The 18,053-nt window shown below is 41.5% G+C and overlaps 1 protein-coding gene across 1 annotated transcript; it reads right to left on the bottom strand.

The window, feature by feature from the left end:
- Positions 1–1,390: 1,390 nt before the first annotated feature.
- nomo (nodal modulator) lies at positions 1,391–18,032 on the bottom strand. Its single transcript, XM_029499276.1, has 31 exons — positions 17,877–18,032; positions 17,278–17,367; positions 17,139–17,184; positions 16,580–16,680; positions 16,266–16,372; positions 16,084–16,156; positions 14,692–14,844; positions 14,162–14,299; positions 12,903–12,992; positions 12,681–12,786; positions 12,433–12,583; positions 12,088–12,265; positions 11,459–11,600; positions 10,929–11,060; positions 10,084–10,220; positions 9,889–9,976; positions 9,628–9,691; positions 9,443–9,538; positions 9,121–9,342; positions 8,732–8,814; positions 8,377–8,536; positions 7,220–7,346; positions 6,269–6,382; positions 5,978–6,105; positions 5,355–5,496; positions 5,172–5,255; positions 3,648–3,758; positions 3,469–3,570; positions 3,138–3,257; positions 2,882–2,974; positions 1,391–2,658 (listed from the first exon to the last, which is right to left on the bottom strand). The coding sequence occupies exons 1-31, from the start codon at positions 18,030–18,032 to the stop codon at positions 2,527–2,529; spliced, it is 3,666 nt and encodes a 1,221-aa protein (XP_029355136.1). The 3' UTR covers positions 1,391–2,526.
- Positions 18,033–18,053: the final 21 nt, after the last annotated feature.

Genomic DNA, 18,053 nt, shown 5'->3' with positions numbered 1-18,053 from the left:
TCTTTAGATGAGTAAATGTCAAAAGCTTCCATGTAAAAATGCTAAAGTACAGACACAAAAATTATATGCAAGTCTCCAGTAAATGTTCTTGATTGCCATCCACTCCTGCCACGATGCCAAGTCAAAGTCTCTGGTGTGAAAGAAGTAAATGCTTTCTTTTGGCTTAACTCCAAGCTCAAGACCAAAGTACTGATGACAAATACTCATGTCTGGGCTCTGGGTTGCTGTGGTCTATGTTTGATAGATAATGTACTGAGACCATGATTCCCTGACAATTATGAGCCAGGATACCCCCCCCCCCTCGCATTTTGTCTATAAAAGCTGGGAATCATCTAAAACTGTCCATCCAATAGTGACCAAACAAAGGGGCTTAAACCTTTTTGAAGACTTTCCACCTGATCACTGGCGGAGTTGGAATGACTGTTGTGATTATAATGTGACATACTTTACATTGTCCAATAGACAGCACACAGAGGCAGTGTGGTGAAGACATCACACCAAGGACAACCAAAGGATCTCAGATGAAAGTGGTCCTTCACAGACAGATGTACTCTGAGAGCATTAGCCTGTCCTGGCTGTGCTCCTAACGTGCACCAACACATTTTGTTCCATGTGCTGTTTCAATGAAGACAAGGGACAGTGAGATAAGTCTGATACTTATTTTTGGGGGGAATAACACATAGCTAAAAATCTCAAAGTTGTTCTTTTAACACCAAGGATGAGATCTGCAACTGTTATCGTCTTTGTGAAAATATGAATGTTTAGCATTATATTGCCCCCTAGAGGCAAAACTATAAACCAATTGAGTTCATTTTCTTCCAGTCAAACTTTATTCACCCCCACCCCCCCCAAAAAAAAAAAAAAAAAAAAGTTATTATTTTTCACAGATTCTGGCCAAAATGACCAAACCAAACTAATCAACCCCCCTTCAATGGGGACGAACTGAAATATCTTTAAAGTCAGTAAATAGTACGTGGCCGTTTCACTTCTCAGTGGAGGTCAGCCTCCAATCAGAGCAGATGAATTGAGTACAGCAAAATAATTGGGGTCCGTTGTTATCACTGTGCATTAAACAGCCAAGCGGTAAGAGCTCACCCAAAATTATCACACTGTCTTAAGTTCAGCTCAACATCATGACAGGCCCTTTGCAGATAGTCACTCATTTGTGGGACAGGCATCTTCTTAAATGTTAAGTTGCTCTTTAAAACTGCTTGTTAAACACTTCATGTGACAGAAAATCATTCAAAAAACAGCCACACTTCTGAAACATTCACATCTGTTTAGACACGTTAATAAATTATTGAACTATCAGTTATCCCCTATAGCTCTCTACCCTCATTCCTGACGACAACTACCCCCCCACCCGAAAAAAAAAAAAAAAAAAAAAAAAAGTTCCCTAGCTGTAATCAAATCTAAAGATCAAGAATCTTACTACCCTCATTTTCAAAACTGACATCAAGTCAGCATTATGCTCATTATCCTACAAGTTACTGATAATATGGAGTCTGTTATGGTAACTCATGGCTGTGTTGCCCAACGGTGTGAAGTCATTGAGCCATTAGATGATCAACATCTTTGGCTGTTTTTCAAGCATAGTTGTCAGATACAGAACAGAGAAAGTTTTTGATGGCTTTATGGTGGTCAATGGCGTTCATGATCAAATGGGTTCAAATAAGGGGAAAAAAGATTTTCAGCTGATGCTGTTACTCTTTTGTTCGAAGGAGCTATTACAACGATTTTGGATGTTTACACATTTTTTTTTTTAGTTTGGTGTCAAAACAAAACCTTTGCTCAAATTATGTAATTACTCTGATCTGTACTTCTGAAGTTGACAGAAGGTCACTGTAAACTTATACTTAAATATATCTTCAAATATTGTTAACCAGCCTGACAGTTTTACAAGGGTAAGTTGATTTACAACTGCAAGCTTTGAAAAAAAATTTTGGCAAGTATCTCTCAAGGTGAAAGTCTTTTTGACCCCTATTATGACCCCTAATAGTTCTGCTTTGATCAGATCAAACTCCTGCTACAGCCTGATGAAAATCACCTGCGTATTGTCAGAATTTGCCTTAATGCTCAGAGATGAGACACAAGGTTCTCCAGAGTGCCTGATAGTCATGAATAATGTGAGGATGAATATCAAAAGCATTCAAGTGCTTTCAAAACAGTAAAGATTTCAGCTGACCTAGGAAAATTACACATGTATAAAAATTCTATCACTAATATTGACATTATATTTTAGACAATGAGTGTTCTGTGGGGGAAAAAAAAAAACACTAAAATATTAGCTAGTTCAGTCCAGTGAACCTTAACAGCTGATGAGGCGGTGGTGATACAACATGAATGGTTCATGGCGGGATTCACTTGAGGGAAAATAACATCTCTGTGAGCTAAACAGCTTGCCAGGATCCACCATCAGCCACTGCAACTGAGGAACTCATTGCTGGCTGAAGGTGGGATTGTGGGTAGTAAGTGTGTCTGTTTAGCATACAAAGATGTGGTCTGAGGTGAGCCGTGGTTGTGAACTCATGTACGCCTGGCTTTCTGTCTCTTAGCCTGACGTTTGGCTTCATCCAGAGCAGCACTGTCCCCGCTGGCTTGGGCCATGCTCCTCACTCCCTGGATACGGTTCACAAGCTGTAACAGGACGGGGATGACCTGTAAAACAGACCGGCAAAATGTATTAAACAAATGTGTTTTGCAGGAACAGTTGAATGAACAGATAAAAGCTGATTTTAAAATATGAAAACCTCAAAGAGACGAACATTATTGGTTGAAGTTCACTGAGGTTTAATCCAACTAAATAGGAAAAAGTATTCAACAGCGGAGTAAGAAAAGCTTTTGTACATGTTCTCTGGAGCATGGGGAGCTGAATATGTACCTTCTCATGATTGTAGGCTGCTAGCAGGAGCAACAGAGTGAGGGGCAAAGCTATGTAGGAGCCTTGGGCAACATCCTGGTCAGGCACTTTACGCTGGAGGAAAAAACACACAGACACAAAATATGAGACAACAGTTTGAAAGGAAACAGTCCATTCAATATTGTTTTGATATAAAAAGTCTCTGTACAGTCAAGATTCATTCTTATTTGCAGTAAAAGCGGAACATATTTACTCAAACAGAGGATGTGTGCCTTACAGTGGGGTTGAAGGTGAGTGTGACGTGCTTGTGGTAGCCGGTGGAGGTGAAGGAGACCTGGGGAAGGGTGAAGTCATACTGGGAGCGGGACAGTGTGGAGTAAAGCATCAGAACGTAGGTCTGGAGGGGAGGGAGAGAGAGAAGCGGCAGGGGGGGCGCAGAGAGTATGTCCAGAATCATGATTGTGTCTTAAGCAGTTAATACATTCAGTGAAATATAAATAATAATATGATATTGAGATTTACAACTATGAATAATCTGGATTACAAATCTGTATTTTGGTTTTATGAGAATGAGCAAGATGCTGTTTGGTTTAATGAGAAGCTGATACCTCTCCGTCTCTGTCAAGCGGAGGGAAGTGGAAGAAGAGTGACTGTCCCAGAGAGACACTGTTGATTGGGTTGTCCAGATTGTCGCTCTTGTACAGCTTCACCTGCACAGACCAAGAGAGGGTAAAATAGCTGCCATCTAACTAAAGATTTCTAAATAACGGAAACTAGGCAGTCGTACCGACAGTGTTGGGAGGTGTTCAGGGGACGTGATGACGTTTCCGCTGAGGTCAAACTGATTGATCTGTCTGAAGGCGATGATGTTGATCCCTTCAATGTCACTACTGCCAACCTGAGTGTGAATACACAAAGCTCACTGTGAGGGTACATCCTGCAATGACTAAAGAAAATGCAGACTCTGGATAAAGCTTTGTCAAGTCACACGGCGTGATAATAACAGAGAATTAAGTGGAATTAAGGCATTCCCAGCCTTGCCAGAGAGATTAGGGGGCCTGCACTTTTCTGACAAGCTAAAATTATGAAGAGAGAGGTTTAAACTTCCAATGGGATTACCGGTGCTTTTGTTCTACGTATAGAGAAGGACCCATGTGATAAGGCTGCAGACAAGTCATAATCACACAGTTCCCACAGTCATTTCAACAATTCAATTACCAAAAGGTTTTTATAGCTTCCAATTTTGTTTTCGTGACTGTTACTTCAGCACAGAGCACAAAGGAAAAGACTTTGAGAAGTGAGAAGGTTCAAAGTTCATTTGCGACCTTGGCCTGCAGCTGCTGAGGGAGCCATCCCAAGTGCATTCAGTAGCTGCTCTGGGCCAGAGCAGAAACAGTAGTTTCTCTGTGAGTCTCAGCTTTGGGGCCAATGAAGAAGACAACTTCAAGTGTTTAGGAAAGGGGACCATATACAAGTCTGTGATATTTAGGCAAAGAAAATCCTCTTGTGAAGATAATGTGATATGATCAAAAGATCCTAAATAGCTACTCAATAGACTCTGTGGAGATACTTTTCAAAGTTCAAGAAAAAAATAAGGTTTTAGAAGTGTCTCTTAAGCATCAGCAGCACAACATATTGGAGATTGGACGATATGGGTATTTCTATAACCGCTGCCGATGTTTAGAGGTCAGGGTCAGCCGATTTTTAGGGCTGATATCTAGAGATTTTCTGCTTTATTTGGGCTAAAATGTCACACTTAAACACATTTTTTCAAGTTTGTAGGAACATAAGTGTAAACTTAAACATACATTTAAATAAAATAAATACTAACTTATAAATAAAAATCAATTAAACTGAAAAATATAATATATAAAAAATAAATAACAGTATTGCTTTAAACACACTAGCAACCAGCAACATTTGTGTTTGGTTTAATGAAAATGTATATGGCACTTGACACAGAACATCTAAAGTGCATTTTGCACGTGCAGCACGTTCCACCGCACCAATAACACGGAGCTGCCTGTGGAAGTGCCTGACTTTAAATCGGCGCTACTAAATGCAGATATTGGGCGATGCTGATATATTAAAAATTGGCAAATATTGGCCCGATATATCGGTTGACCTCTAGAACATATATATTTGCAAAAGCAAATAACTGTTGATTAATCATTTGTTGATCATAACTGATCCTAATTGATAGATGTAACTAAGAATTCTGACCAAGTAATAGAGTTTTCATCAATATAGCAATCAGTTAAAAGACTTAGGAATTCAGTTTTCAGAAGCCTGTCATCATTTTGCTGCTTACCTCTATAGCTCTGTGTTGTGGCAGAGCCCTCTCTATGTGGTCGTTGCCTTCAGCACGTAGCTTAATCAGATACTTGCAACCTGGCTGTAAGGAAACATTGTGTTAACCATTTGTTAATCATTTTAAAGATACCAATGCCACTTTTTCAGAGATCGTGCATGCTTGCTGCCTTAGCGCCCTCACCAGCAGACCCCTGAGTCTGAAGCGGCCCTCCTCATCTGTGATGGTGTCCTCGCTGTACAAGCGGCACTCTCCTTGACCTACTGCCTCCACGGCTACGTCCCGCTCTGCATCCCCGCTCAGGGATTGCACGGCTCCATAGCAGCTGGGGACCAGGACACAACACCATGACACTGATAAGCAACATGTGAAAAGCACATTTCTGGATTCAACAAACAGCAGATAAGCAGTGAGGCACCTGATCAGTCTGTAGCATAACATTGAACGGACAGAGGGAAAAAGAACTGACAGTGATACCAAATGGATGGGCTGCCACAGAGCCCTGATCTCAACATCATGAGTTAGTTTGGGTGTCACATAAAAACAGAAGACACTGAGACAGCTTAAATTCAGAGTGGGCCACACCACTTTGGCACCTGTTAGTTATCTTGAAAAAGAGCAGCCATGCCATTTCTTCATTGCTTTTAACTTTTAATGAACTCTGTATGAAGGCAGCTGATAAATAAAAACTGTTGTCAACATTTTCTGGAAAAGTGTCTTTGCTTCTCAAGGCTGAGGCTTTTTATAGTGACACTGTTGTCGAGACAGATGTGTTTCCAGTGAATAACTGATGTGGATTTGTATACCTGTATGCAGTCTTAATGCCAGTTATGTCAATACTGAGGTTTTGACCTTCCTCCACTGTAATCATCTGAGATGCTGGCTCAAAGCGGAACTCCTTCATCATGGGCTTGAAGTAGTACTGACCAGGACTCTGAGGAGATGAAAGCAATGATTACAAACAATAAATACATTTGTCTATAACTGCAGCACAGCAGAGGTCAAAGCCTCCCTACATTCAGCTTCACAAGCAATTTCTTGCACTTACAAGAAAAGAGCAAAGATGAAAGCAAATGAACCCATCACTGGATCCCTACCAGGTTATTAAAGGTGAGCAGGCCAGTGTCCTGGGTCAAAAGGTTAGACCGAAACTGCCCTCCACTCAGAGACAGAAGGACGCCTGACAGGGGCTGGCCATCCTCTGATTTGATCTAATGAAAAAAAAAAGAGGGGGCATAGAAGAAGTTATAGATCATGATATGATATAAAATTGATTTCATCATCAGCTCCTGCTTGATGCCAAACTTTTCCAAATTCAGACACTGCAAAAACCTGAAATAAGCGTTTCAGCTGTGGCCACACAAAGAGGGTTGCAACTGAACTCTTTCAGCGCCTTTGGTTTCAAAATAAAGCAATATGCGGACTAGATGTCTGTTGTAATGAAACCGAACTCACAAAGACAATTCTTGAAAATCAGTTAGTCACAGCTCAAATTGTATAAGACAGATAGTGAAACAGTAAGCATAATCAGGCTGACAGGTGAGTTTAGTGTCTCTAATGTTTCATTTCAGAGGGGACGAACAAAAGGATAAACAAGGACACAAAACTCTTCATAGATGCTGTACAGAAGATTTCATAGCAAATTGTCAGACATTCTGTAAGGGAAAGCAATGATGAGCCTTTGTGCCAGCATCTCATGGTCGCTGTAGATAATTGCAGACCCTTGAATAAAAAAAAATAAAAAAGGCAGTACAAAAGCGAGGCACTGACAGCCCACAGCAAAGCAGAAAACTGATTCAACAATCATTAGGGAGATTTTTCTTTTAATTATATTTTATGAAAACATACCGTAGGAAGTAACAAAGACTTTTCATCATGTTATTTTAAATTCACTTTAAGCCACATAAATCAGTTTGTTCAAATATGAACAATGAGCTTTAATTGTCAGAAGCTCGGGGTGTAAGTGTCAGCTGTGTATCGCTGATTTAAAAGAGTCTTGTAATTGTAATTGTAACATTTTTTCATTGAAGGAGGTTGGTCACATGTACCTTGAAGGTGACACCAGCCAGAGCGAACGCCTTGAAATCTCCCTGGGTTCCCTCCACTGGACTCAGGACAAAACCTTCTTTATTGGCACTTATGTCGTACTGCCGGTCGCTGTGAAGGGGGCCCACACTGGAAGAGAAATAAGGCTGTTAAAGGACTGCATGTTAAAGGACGTCTCTTTTATAGAATGTGTCATGCACTACTACGCTTAGACCCGATATTAATCTTTACTGTTGACTCTTACATTTATCAGCTCAAAACTATTTCCAACATATTGTTACATGAAAAGAATTATTTTTTTCAAGGTAGCTGCTGACAAACCCTCCAGAGACCAAGCCTCCTTCAGAGCATCTTCTAGAAAGCAGGATTTTAAGGTAAACTATTGCAGATCCATTTGATATCTGAATATGCACCTACAGAGATGTCATTGTCAAAACAAGTGTATAGTACCAAAAAAAAAAAAACAACAAAAAAAAAAAACTACTACTACTATATATTTTTTAAATATATTTTAGGAACTTGGCGCCATCAAGTATGTCAAATAGGTTAACAACTGTTCTTGATGGCAGTGTACCGAATTAATGTTGTACCAACAACATGACAGAATTATTCAGACACTGAGAAAATGGAGATTCCTTTTTCAATGATTCCTGGGTGGATTTATGGACATCACATGTAACTGTCCTGGGTAAGTGTAGGTTTCATTGGTTCTAAAATGGTCTGCTCATCTGCATGTGAAGCAACATCTGTAGGACAAGTGAAAGTTTTTATGATAAACAGTAAAAGTGAAAAGCTTCAATATAATTTTCTATTCAAATTGCACTCTTTCATGTGCCACTTCTGATAATGTTTACCATGAGGCCAGTAGGTCTCTCTTTAACAAACAGTTAAAACTTTTTCTTAACCCCATTTCAAGTACCTGGACATGACCAGCAAACTACATTAGATGTTTAAAAAGGAGCCACACTTTCTTGTAGTTTCTACTTGTCTTGCTTAAAGTTACTTATGGATCCACACTAACCTGCTAAGCACATATATTTACAGTGAGGCAGAGCCTGAAAATAGTTGTTGCCATATTCCATAAGCGGTCTGGAATATCACACCACCAGCTTCATGCCCTTTATTTTTTTCTTCAATTTAAAACACTGAGTTCTCATACCTGTATGCTCCCATCTCATTTGTGGCCACAGTAATGAGCGGTGCGGCAGCTCCTCTTTCACTGATGGAAATCTCTACACCCTGTAGCTCTGGGGAGACCTGGCCCTCCAGGAAGAGACCTGCACGTCCTGTGATGTCCACCAGCCGACCGGGACAGGACTCTGTCAACAGGGAGGGTTTCGTTTATCATGCTATAGAATCTAAGGGATTTTATATTTTGCATTGATTTTATTTCTCTATTCAACCAATGATACTCGAGTTATATGATTATACACTATTATGATAAAAAAGGAAATAAAGCAAGAACAAGCACACAAGCAACACTTTTGTTAAGTCTGAAGAATGATTTTTTTTACCTCCAGTGATAGTGGCCTCTACTTCAGGTGGGTAGAAAAGCAGTTCCTTGGAGGAGGGAGTCACTGTGACCTTCTCTCCAGCCCTGTAAAAGCATGCCCAGTTTTTAAAATTAACTCACTGCATCATTGCAGGGAATCAAAACTAAATGACACTCTCATACTTGGCATATTATTAGGACTTATTATTAGAATGTTATAAATTTGTTGTAATGTCGCTGAGAACTTGTGTCGCTCAATGCTATAAGACACGAAGAAGCATTTCTCAGACTCTGCTTTGTCATTAAGCGCAAAGGTGTTAAATTAAACCATCCATCCACCCATCTTCAGCCGCTCATCCGGGGTCGGGTCGCGGGTAATATGAAACCACATTTTAAAATTCTGTAAGTGACCTGGCCCAGTAGGAGAACTCGAAGTGGAACGGGCCAGTCAGCTCATCAGCCTTCTCTTGGATTGGAGGGCTATCATCCCTGGCTCCTCCAACCTCTTCTGCGGCCCGACGCTCCCGTTCCTGACGTCGCAGTTGAATCTCTTGAAGCTGCTGCTCCAGCCGCTGCTCCTCCAGGCTTCGCAGAGGACCAAGAACCAGAGCAGGCTCACTCTCAATGGATGATCTGACCAAGGCAAGGGGGAAAAAAAAGAATTTAAACTGGTCATTCTGACTGATGCACAGCAGCGGATGTCGAGAATGAGCCCAGCCATGATGAGTCTTACTTGATGGTAACTGTGACGTCAAGAAGCTTGTCAGTGGTGATGAGTCCAGTCATATGATGCCTCACTGCAGTGAGGGTCAGGATACTGGGGGCTGAGCTGTTGGACATTCATTACTTCATTGAATTACATGCAGGGAGGACACTTTTTAATCCAGTAATAAATGGGCACAGTAAGTGATTACTTACGTATCATAGGTATAGAAGTCCTGTTCAAACTGATGGCAGGAGCGGGGGGTGACCTTGTAAACACCTGGACAGGTCATTTTTAGTTGATTAATTACTTTGCTCCACTTTTATATTTAGCCAAGTCTGACAAAGACCTTTTGGCTCAAAACATTGTACTCTAACTCTACACAAGGGAACAGTTGGTACACTGATATTTTATTTTCTCAATATGCTAATGTACACTATGTTTAGCTAATGAGAGGTCAGGAGAATGCACTTTACCAGGCTTGGAGAGACAGAAGCGGTTCACTCCCTTTGAGAGGTTATACATGCCGACATTCTCCGGTTTGCTGCCATCTTGGAAGAATTCCTGCGAAGACGTATGCGGTTTGAATCTGTTTAAAATCTGTGAATCGGCCAACACTTGTTACAACAAAGAGCAGGCCGTGCTAATGTAGTCAGTGACCTATGACTAACCAAAGTGATGGCATGGGAGAGGGAACAGCGCAGGATGTAGCCAATCTGTCTGAACTCCACCCCCAAGATGTCTGAATCCAGAACTTCCACTTCCACGGACTTGTGCTTCCAGCACCACTCCTCATGAGAAATACTAACTGAGAGATTGAAAATAAATGATGATTACACTATTATTAAAATATTAAAAGCAACAGAAAAACAATGATAACATTTGTTAAAAAGGATTAAAACTATCACCCTAACCCATAAAGACAACCTCATGTCGGAATCAAAGTTGAGAGTTGAGGGATTCCACTTAAGGAACTTTTAATTATCTCATCTTTACACAAATACTGAAGAAAGTAAACTTCTCATACTAGTCTGACCTGGCAACACTGCACGCTGAGTAAACATGCCACAAGGATGCTGTGTGTGCACACAGCTTGCAGACACACAAACAGATTGTGTGTATCGAACAGTGAGGGAGATAGATGCAGCACCAGAGGGTACAGAAATGCCAGCTGAATAATGTGTGCTTCCAAGAAGCTGCAGCTAAACACCAATTATGACTGTCATTACTAATTGATTTCCCCCACAATGGTTAACAGAATAATTACTATAACTACTTAATGGATTCTGAGGTGCAGGTAAGATGGAGGAATCAGTTTATGTACTATAATTCCATTACATTCCTCCAGTCAAAACCTGTGTGCTGACATTGCAGTGAGGCTCCACTTAAGCGCTGAGGCAGTTCAACAGCAAAAATGTTTGCAAGCACTGCTTATTAGTTTGCAATTGCTCTAATCAGCCATTAATATTAATATTATAATAATGAATGAATTATGTCATAAGCAATGATCCCTGACCTTTGTATTTCCCAGGGAGAACGTTGTCAAAGGAGAAGCTGAGGATGTCGTTGTTGCCTGAAAGAGTCACAGTCCTCCTCTCTCCCTGCCGACTCACTGGCTGCAGGGTTACCGAGAGGTCATCACAGGAAGCTAGGGGTCAAATAGATGACATGAGGTGAGCTTGTGCCAAAAAAAAAAAAAAAAAAAAAAGGATTTAACAATCTTTTGCTTGGATGCTGCTCAGCTCACAGATCTCATCCTATGTTATCCATAAAGCCAGATGCACCATCCAAACACAACAATAACACAACAACAATACAGAGTCTCTGGGTGTAAAACAACACAAACTTGTTTGGTCCAAGACTCAACAATAAACAACACCATCGCCATCTTCATGTATTATTCAGTGAACGTGAAATGTAAAAACAACCTTTCAAACTGAGATTAAGACTTTAAAAAATATATGTAACTACTTATCCTGCAGGCCTACTCGCCTATTTGTAACTTTTCATTTAAATGCAAGAAGCCATATATAACTAAGTCATTACCTAGACAGTAGACTTTTCCAGAGACAGAAGCCATAAATTGTGTGAAAATAAGGTCTGTGAGGGGCCGATCCACAAGGGAGACCTCAAGGGCCTGAGGCTGCAGAGCGAGGCCTGCTTTGACCTCCACCTCAGGAAGCGACACCTGAACATATTGAAAGTAAAACCAAAGTTATAAAGCAGCAAGCCAGATGATAGTTATACTCCATATATATATAGTGTGTGTGTGTGTGTGTCAAAATTGGCTATATCTCTGCCTATAAAACTGAAAATCTACCTTTATAACAGTAAAAAAAATCCCCCCAGGCGTAGCAGCTGCATCTGCATACGTAAGATTTGGACTTTCCTCACTATCACTCGGAGCATTATATTAATGAGAGCTCTGATGGCTAAAGTGACACGTTTTATCTATTTACTCAGTTGAAAATGATGGCTAATACAATTCTGCTTCTGATATATTCCAGCGAGAAGAGTAAATGTTAATGTTGAACTTCCAGCCGTACAGTTTGAGATAAATAAACACAGCAAGTGCCTTTTCTGGGGATACATTTCTTCCTTAAACAGTGAACTTTGTGAACCAATGCAAACAGAGTACAGCTGTGACCTTGATCTAACAATCGATTAGGTCTTACTTGGACACTGTAGTCTCCAGGTTTTGCCTGAAAGCAGAAAGCCCCCTGAGGGTCCGATTCCACGGTCCGGCTAGAGGTCTTGTCTTGGCCCTGGTGTGTAAGTGTGACCTTGTAGCGACCCTTCTGCTTCATGCCCTCAGGCAGTTGAGTGATGGAGATCTGACCACACACACTAAACCTGTTGTGGGACCGACATCAGAACTTCATTAAGCTTGTGAGCAATGTGGCAACATGACAAGAGCAAACAGGCACTGAAGCTTAATTTCCTACAAACCGCAAAAGCACATCCCATCAAAACCTGTAATCTGATATCGTCACAATATGTATACAAGTGGGCTGGCGCACCCTGCTGTGATGATGTCTGGAAGTTGAGGGGTGTTGGGGGCAATCTTAACCGTGACTGGCTCAAAGAACATGAGTTCCTTGCTGACACGGATGGTGTAGGTACCAGCTGTCATGTTCTCCAACCGGAAAGAGCCATCCTCCTTGCTGACGACTGTGTGGACAGAGTGGCAAAGTAAGCAGATGTCAGTCGTTGTGTAGAGAATTAGTTATTTTGTTACCACAAAGGACACGTCTTTCAGTATGGTTACCTTTGATCTGGTTGTTCAGCGACACTGTAGCATCAGTTACTCCCTCCCCACCGACACTGTTGAGAACTCGGCCTGTCACAGAGAAGCCCATGACTCTGAAGATGGGCTAGATGCAGAGCAACGAGACAGCGTAGTGTGTCAAGGTCATGTGCCCCAAATACAATTAACTCAAACAAATTACATGAAGAAAAATTTTGAAACTAAAATGGAGATACTCTTTACCTCTAGCTTCAAACTGTTGTGTTCAACTATGAAATTCATCCGAGATGGAGCAACATCAAATGTGATCCTCTCTCCTCTGTAGAAAGGCACCTGAAATGAAGAATTTCACAGAAGCAGAATTAGAGAGAACACATGTTCACACTTATTCATTCGACAGGTGCTTTTATCCAGAACCACTTATAAGTGAGGGATATCACTAAAGCTTCCCTGCACTAAGAATCCCTGGCAGGTGTATTGTGCACGTTGTTAGACATGTTCAGGTTTTTAGGAAAGGGGGTTGTCCCAGAAGAGATAAGTTTTAAAAAGATACTTAAAAGTAGAGAGAGACACCTGCTCTGACAGAGCAGGGACAGAGCAAGGGAGCTTGTTCTACCAACAAAGAACCACCTGGAAGAGTCTAGACTACAATTGCCTTACTCCTTGGAGGAACGGAGTGCCTTAGGAGGAGCAAAAGGATATATGATTGCATTCAAATACATGGGCATAAACCCACAATTCCCTTTGAGGACAAGCTTTTGGGACTTGGGACTGAGCATTGTAGGTTGATAACTATCAGAGTGACGCATTTCACTGAGCAGAGAGGAAGGCCTGCCAAAAGAACACTGCAGTACTGAAGGGGAGAGATGATGAAGGTCTGGATCAGAGGTGTCCAAATCCAGTCCTGGAGGGCCACTGTCCTGCATGTTTTAGATGTTTCCTGCTCCAACACACCTGATTCAAATGAGTGGCTCCTTATCAGACCTCAGCAGAGCTTGATGAGGAGCTGGTCATTTGAATTAGGTTTGTTGGAGCAGGGTTGTACACCTCTGGTCTAGATCAACAGCTGGGTGATACGCCAAGACAGTTAATGACTGATTTTTCTGATGGTGTATTGAACAGAGAGCTATTACAAAAAGATGGACACAGCATACTCAAAGTTCAATAAGTGGTCATCTAATATGGCCCATGTGTCAAGAGGAGAGCAGGAAGAGGCCACTGTAATTACATAAGAGAGCAAGAGAGGTAGAAATATTCTCAATGCATTATGCTGGATGGCAATGCAAGTTCTTAGTGGTGGTGAGAGAGTCACTGGAATCAAATAGCTTCCATACCAGGAACATCATACTTTCAGGCTAAATGTGAAGTGAACTGAATGAAATGAAATTCAAAAGGTAGAAACATTAGGGACGCATGGGAATGCATGTAAGCCTGCATAATTAAATCTCACTGACAGCACACAGGAAGAAAAAACAAACAAACAAACAAAAACAACCACTTACCACAGTGTACTCTCCACTGGCCAGAGAGGGGAAGATGAACGTGCCATCTTCCCTGGACAGAGTGCTGCACAGGTAGACCAGGGAGCTATCTCCAGAGTCTGCCCCCTCGACTGGGGATGTGTTACAACCACTGACGTCCTTCAAATCACAACATATTCACACAAAGAAAATTTATCAATGATTTACAGAAGTACACAAACACAGATATTTTTATTTATTTTTTTTTGGTATGGCTGTTGGGCACACGCTTCCTCAATCTATCAGTTTTTATTGTATATGTTCATTAATATGAACATAAATACACATACTTTAGCATTATATGATAAAAAAACTACAATTCAAATTATGAAATATTCAACAAATTTTTTCAGACCAATGAAATGTAATATTCCATGACTTCAAACAGAGTTTGTGTTAAAACACACACAAGTGAATGATCCCACAAGCAGCACAAATTAAATCAGACAAGTAGCACCATTACTTGATCTAATTTGACTCCTTGAACGGTTTCTGAAAGAATGTTGCTTTACCTCCCTCTTGACGGTGGCTGAGTACAGTAAAAAGGTGACCTCTTTCATGGGCTCTCCATCACTGCGGACCTCCCCCGAGACATCGTAGCCTCCAACCACCAGATGGTCAGTGGCCGGGGCATTGGCATTGGAGACCTGCACCGAGGTGGCACTCTGTTGGAGGACGGCAAAGGTCGCCGCATAAGTTACAGCGAGGGTCGGAATAATGACCCTGTCAGGAGCAGTGTGTATTACCGCTGGAGATCATTAGTTAGAAAGCTGCTAACCTGACAGGGGACCTTATCAGCTGAGCAAGCTGGTGAATAATGAAGTTGTCTATACTTAAGTGATGCCAGATTAAAAACACTTCTGAGATAGAGTAGTCCCTGTTGTAATGACACTTCTCAGACAGTGACCTGTGATACTGTGGTCTTATTACACACTATGGGGGTGAACGTGATGTCTTACATACACAGCTCTTCTCTAGCTATCGCTTGTTTGCTAGTTACAAATTTGCTGGTCTGTCCGACCTCTGTACCAAAGGCTTATTGATGTAGACAGTGTCTTCATCCATCTTTTTAAATCATCACAGCAGGAGAGGGGCTTTGGATGTGGGTGTGATCAATGGATAAAAATCTTAATTTTCTCTTAACCTTTTAAAGTACACCATCCCTCAGCCTTGACAAATTACACAGTGTTTGAAAATCTCCTGATCCCTTTATTAATATAGGAACTGTTGACAGAATTGGCTCAGACTTTAGCAGCGCTGACACCTCAAAATAAAGAAGGTTGTGAGTTCGGTTTCCAGTTTGCATGTTCTGCCTGCACCTGCGTGGGTTTCCTCTGACCATCCAAAGACATCATGTTTGGGTTAACTGGTGATTCTAAACTGTCCATAGATCTGAGTGTGAGTGGTTGTTTGTCTCTGTCTGTCAGCCCTGTGATGGACTGGTGACCCTGCCCTTGCCCATTGTGAGCTGGGATTAGCTCCAGTATCCTCCGCGACCCAGAAACGGAAAAACAGTAGAAGATGGATGGATGGATGGATGTGACTTTAGCTGCACAGAGTTTTTTCATGCAAAAAGTTGATGGAAAAGCACAACTTAGAATGATTGTGCCTGTATTACTTGTTCAGTATCTCCAATACTCATTCTGGCTTTTGAGGAATTCAATTTAGACAGTTACAATTCAAAGGCACCAAGTTTTAAACAATAGAGTTGAAGTAGAAACCTAGAAACCTAGTGATACCAAAGCTTGATGCGGTTTAGTTTAGTTGATAAATGCTTGCTCCAAATATGAAAGTTATAAAGTTCCAGTGAAAGTGGCAGAACAGGCTTCACGGAGACTAACCCTGCGTGTCACATATCCTACTTAAAGTTTGTGCCATGTCATAACCAAAGTGAATACACCAACCTGCTCCAGAGTCCAAGAGGGATGGGAGGCTGTGATGTCATAATTTCCAGGGAGTACTTTGTAGAAGGTATACCTGTGTTACCATATCACAAAGGAAAGGTGTTAAAGTGGCACATTATTCCACACACTGCCAGACACATGAGCACCACAACTGAACAGAAGAACAAGTGTGAGTTACTTACTTTCCTCCAGACTGTGTGACAACACTCTGAAGTTTCTCCTCTGTTCCCGCTCGGCTCAGTTTGATTTCTACCCCTGCAGGACCCAGGAGATGGCCTTTACTCAAAACCTGAGAGAGACACAGCATATTAAGAAAGAAGAAAACATGATGCAGGGGTGATTGATCATTTGTGCCGTGGTGCAAATCCTTAACTGAAATGTTTTCAAGAAAACTGGCATATAAATAAGAGTAGGAGGGAATGGGAAGACCTGAGAATTCGTACACATGCAACCACATGCCTCAATCAGGAGGGGGGTTAATCTGAATGTAGCTCACCGTTCCTGAAACTGAAAACCCAGTGAAAACAAAGTTGATGTCTTCCTCCTTTGTACAGATGTCACTAACTCCATCCACATGGAGGTCAACACTGGTGGGCTCTGGTGAGAGTTCAAAGGAAAACATGAGAACACGATTTTGCATTTATGGAACAACAGCTCTCATTACAACATCAGATAAGTATGTTGTGTTTTCCACTGTCTATGTCTGTCTGTTTATTCTTAGTGGGACTTTACATAAAGGACAGTATTGATTTGCGCCAAACTTGGTTGAGGAATGGGATGCAGTGCAGGAGTAAAAAAAAAAAAAAATAAAAAACATACATACATACAATTTTGTTATCAATTCAGTTTAGGGGCAGATCTTTATCATGTCCTTAGCAGGAAGGGGCTTTTTCATACATGTTTGTAGATTTCTTAGGCAATAATTTATTTATTTTGATGAAAAAGAATGGGACAGACTTATAGCATGTCAATCTGGACATGGACAGACAGTATTATCTGTTGTTGCTCTGCTGAGTGCCGTGCTGGTTCAGACTGCAGGCATCTGGGAGTCTTACCAAAACTCCATCCAACAGGAGGCTCAATCTTCAAAACGAAGTCGCCCTGTAAAAAAGATCCCGTCATTCAGGTCAGATGTAAACATCACCAGTAAGAAACTAAATAAGTGTATACATGTGGGTGGGCAGCTCGTCATACCTTGTCGTAGAGTGGGATCATGAAGTAGCCATTGATAGGAGCACAATCGGTTTGATATTTCAATGAACCTTGTTTGGTGTACAGCTTGATCTGTGTATGAGAGGGGACACAAACTGATCATTGGATATAGTCATGATTGATTAACCTTAAGTGTTCATGAAAGGCATTGATTGGATATCCTGTATCAGCTGTCATCAACAATTAGACCTGGCAATGTGGGATTTAGTTCATTTCACTTATTATCCAAATGGCTAATCCCGGAGATCCTGTCAATGAGCAGGGATTAGGTCATGTGTAACACAGACACACTGATCGGACAACATGTAGGTTTATTTATTTATTCATTTATTTATTTACACCGAGCAGAAAACGACCCAAACTAGCTAACCAGCAGCTATTTTAGCTTCGCTTAAACAGCGTCCGACGACATTAGCTGTCCCAGTTTCTGTCTGCCGGCGACACAGAGTTCACTCTACGTTAAAGGCTCATCTTTTATGGTGGTTTCATTCAAAGTGCCACTGGAGTAAAGTCCCAGCCTCCGGCTAACCTTCAGCCCACTGCGATAAGGCAGCTAGCTGTTAGCCGGCTGTTAGCCTCACCTCGATCAGAGAGTAGTTGATCTCAACGTCGGACTTCACGAAGCCGCCGCAGGCCACCACGATGTCGTCGGAGGACGCAGCCAGGAGCTGGGAGTACAGCACGAAGGATAACACCCACAACGATCCCATGTCTGCCCGTATCGTTACCCTCAACATTTCGGCTGACAGAGCCGAAGC

Source organism: Echeneis naucrates, chromosome 1 (genome assembly GCF_900963305.1).
Source record: "Echeneis naucrates chromosome 1, fEcheNa1.1, whole genome shotgun sequence".
NCBI classification, from domain to species: domain Eukaryota; kingdom Metazoa; phylum Chordata; class Actinopteri; order Carangiformes; family Echeneidae; genus Echeneis; species Echeneis naucrates.
This window is presented reverse-complemented; position numbering and strand designations above follow the sequence as displayed.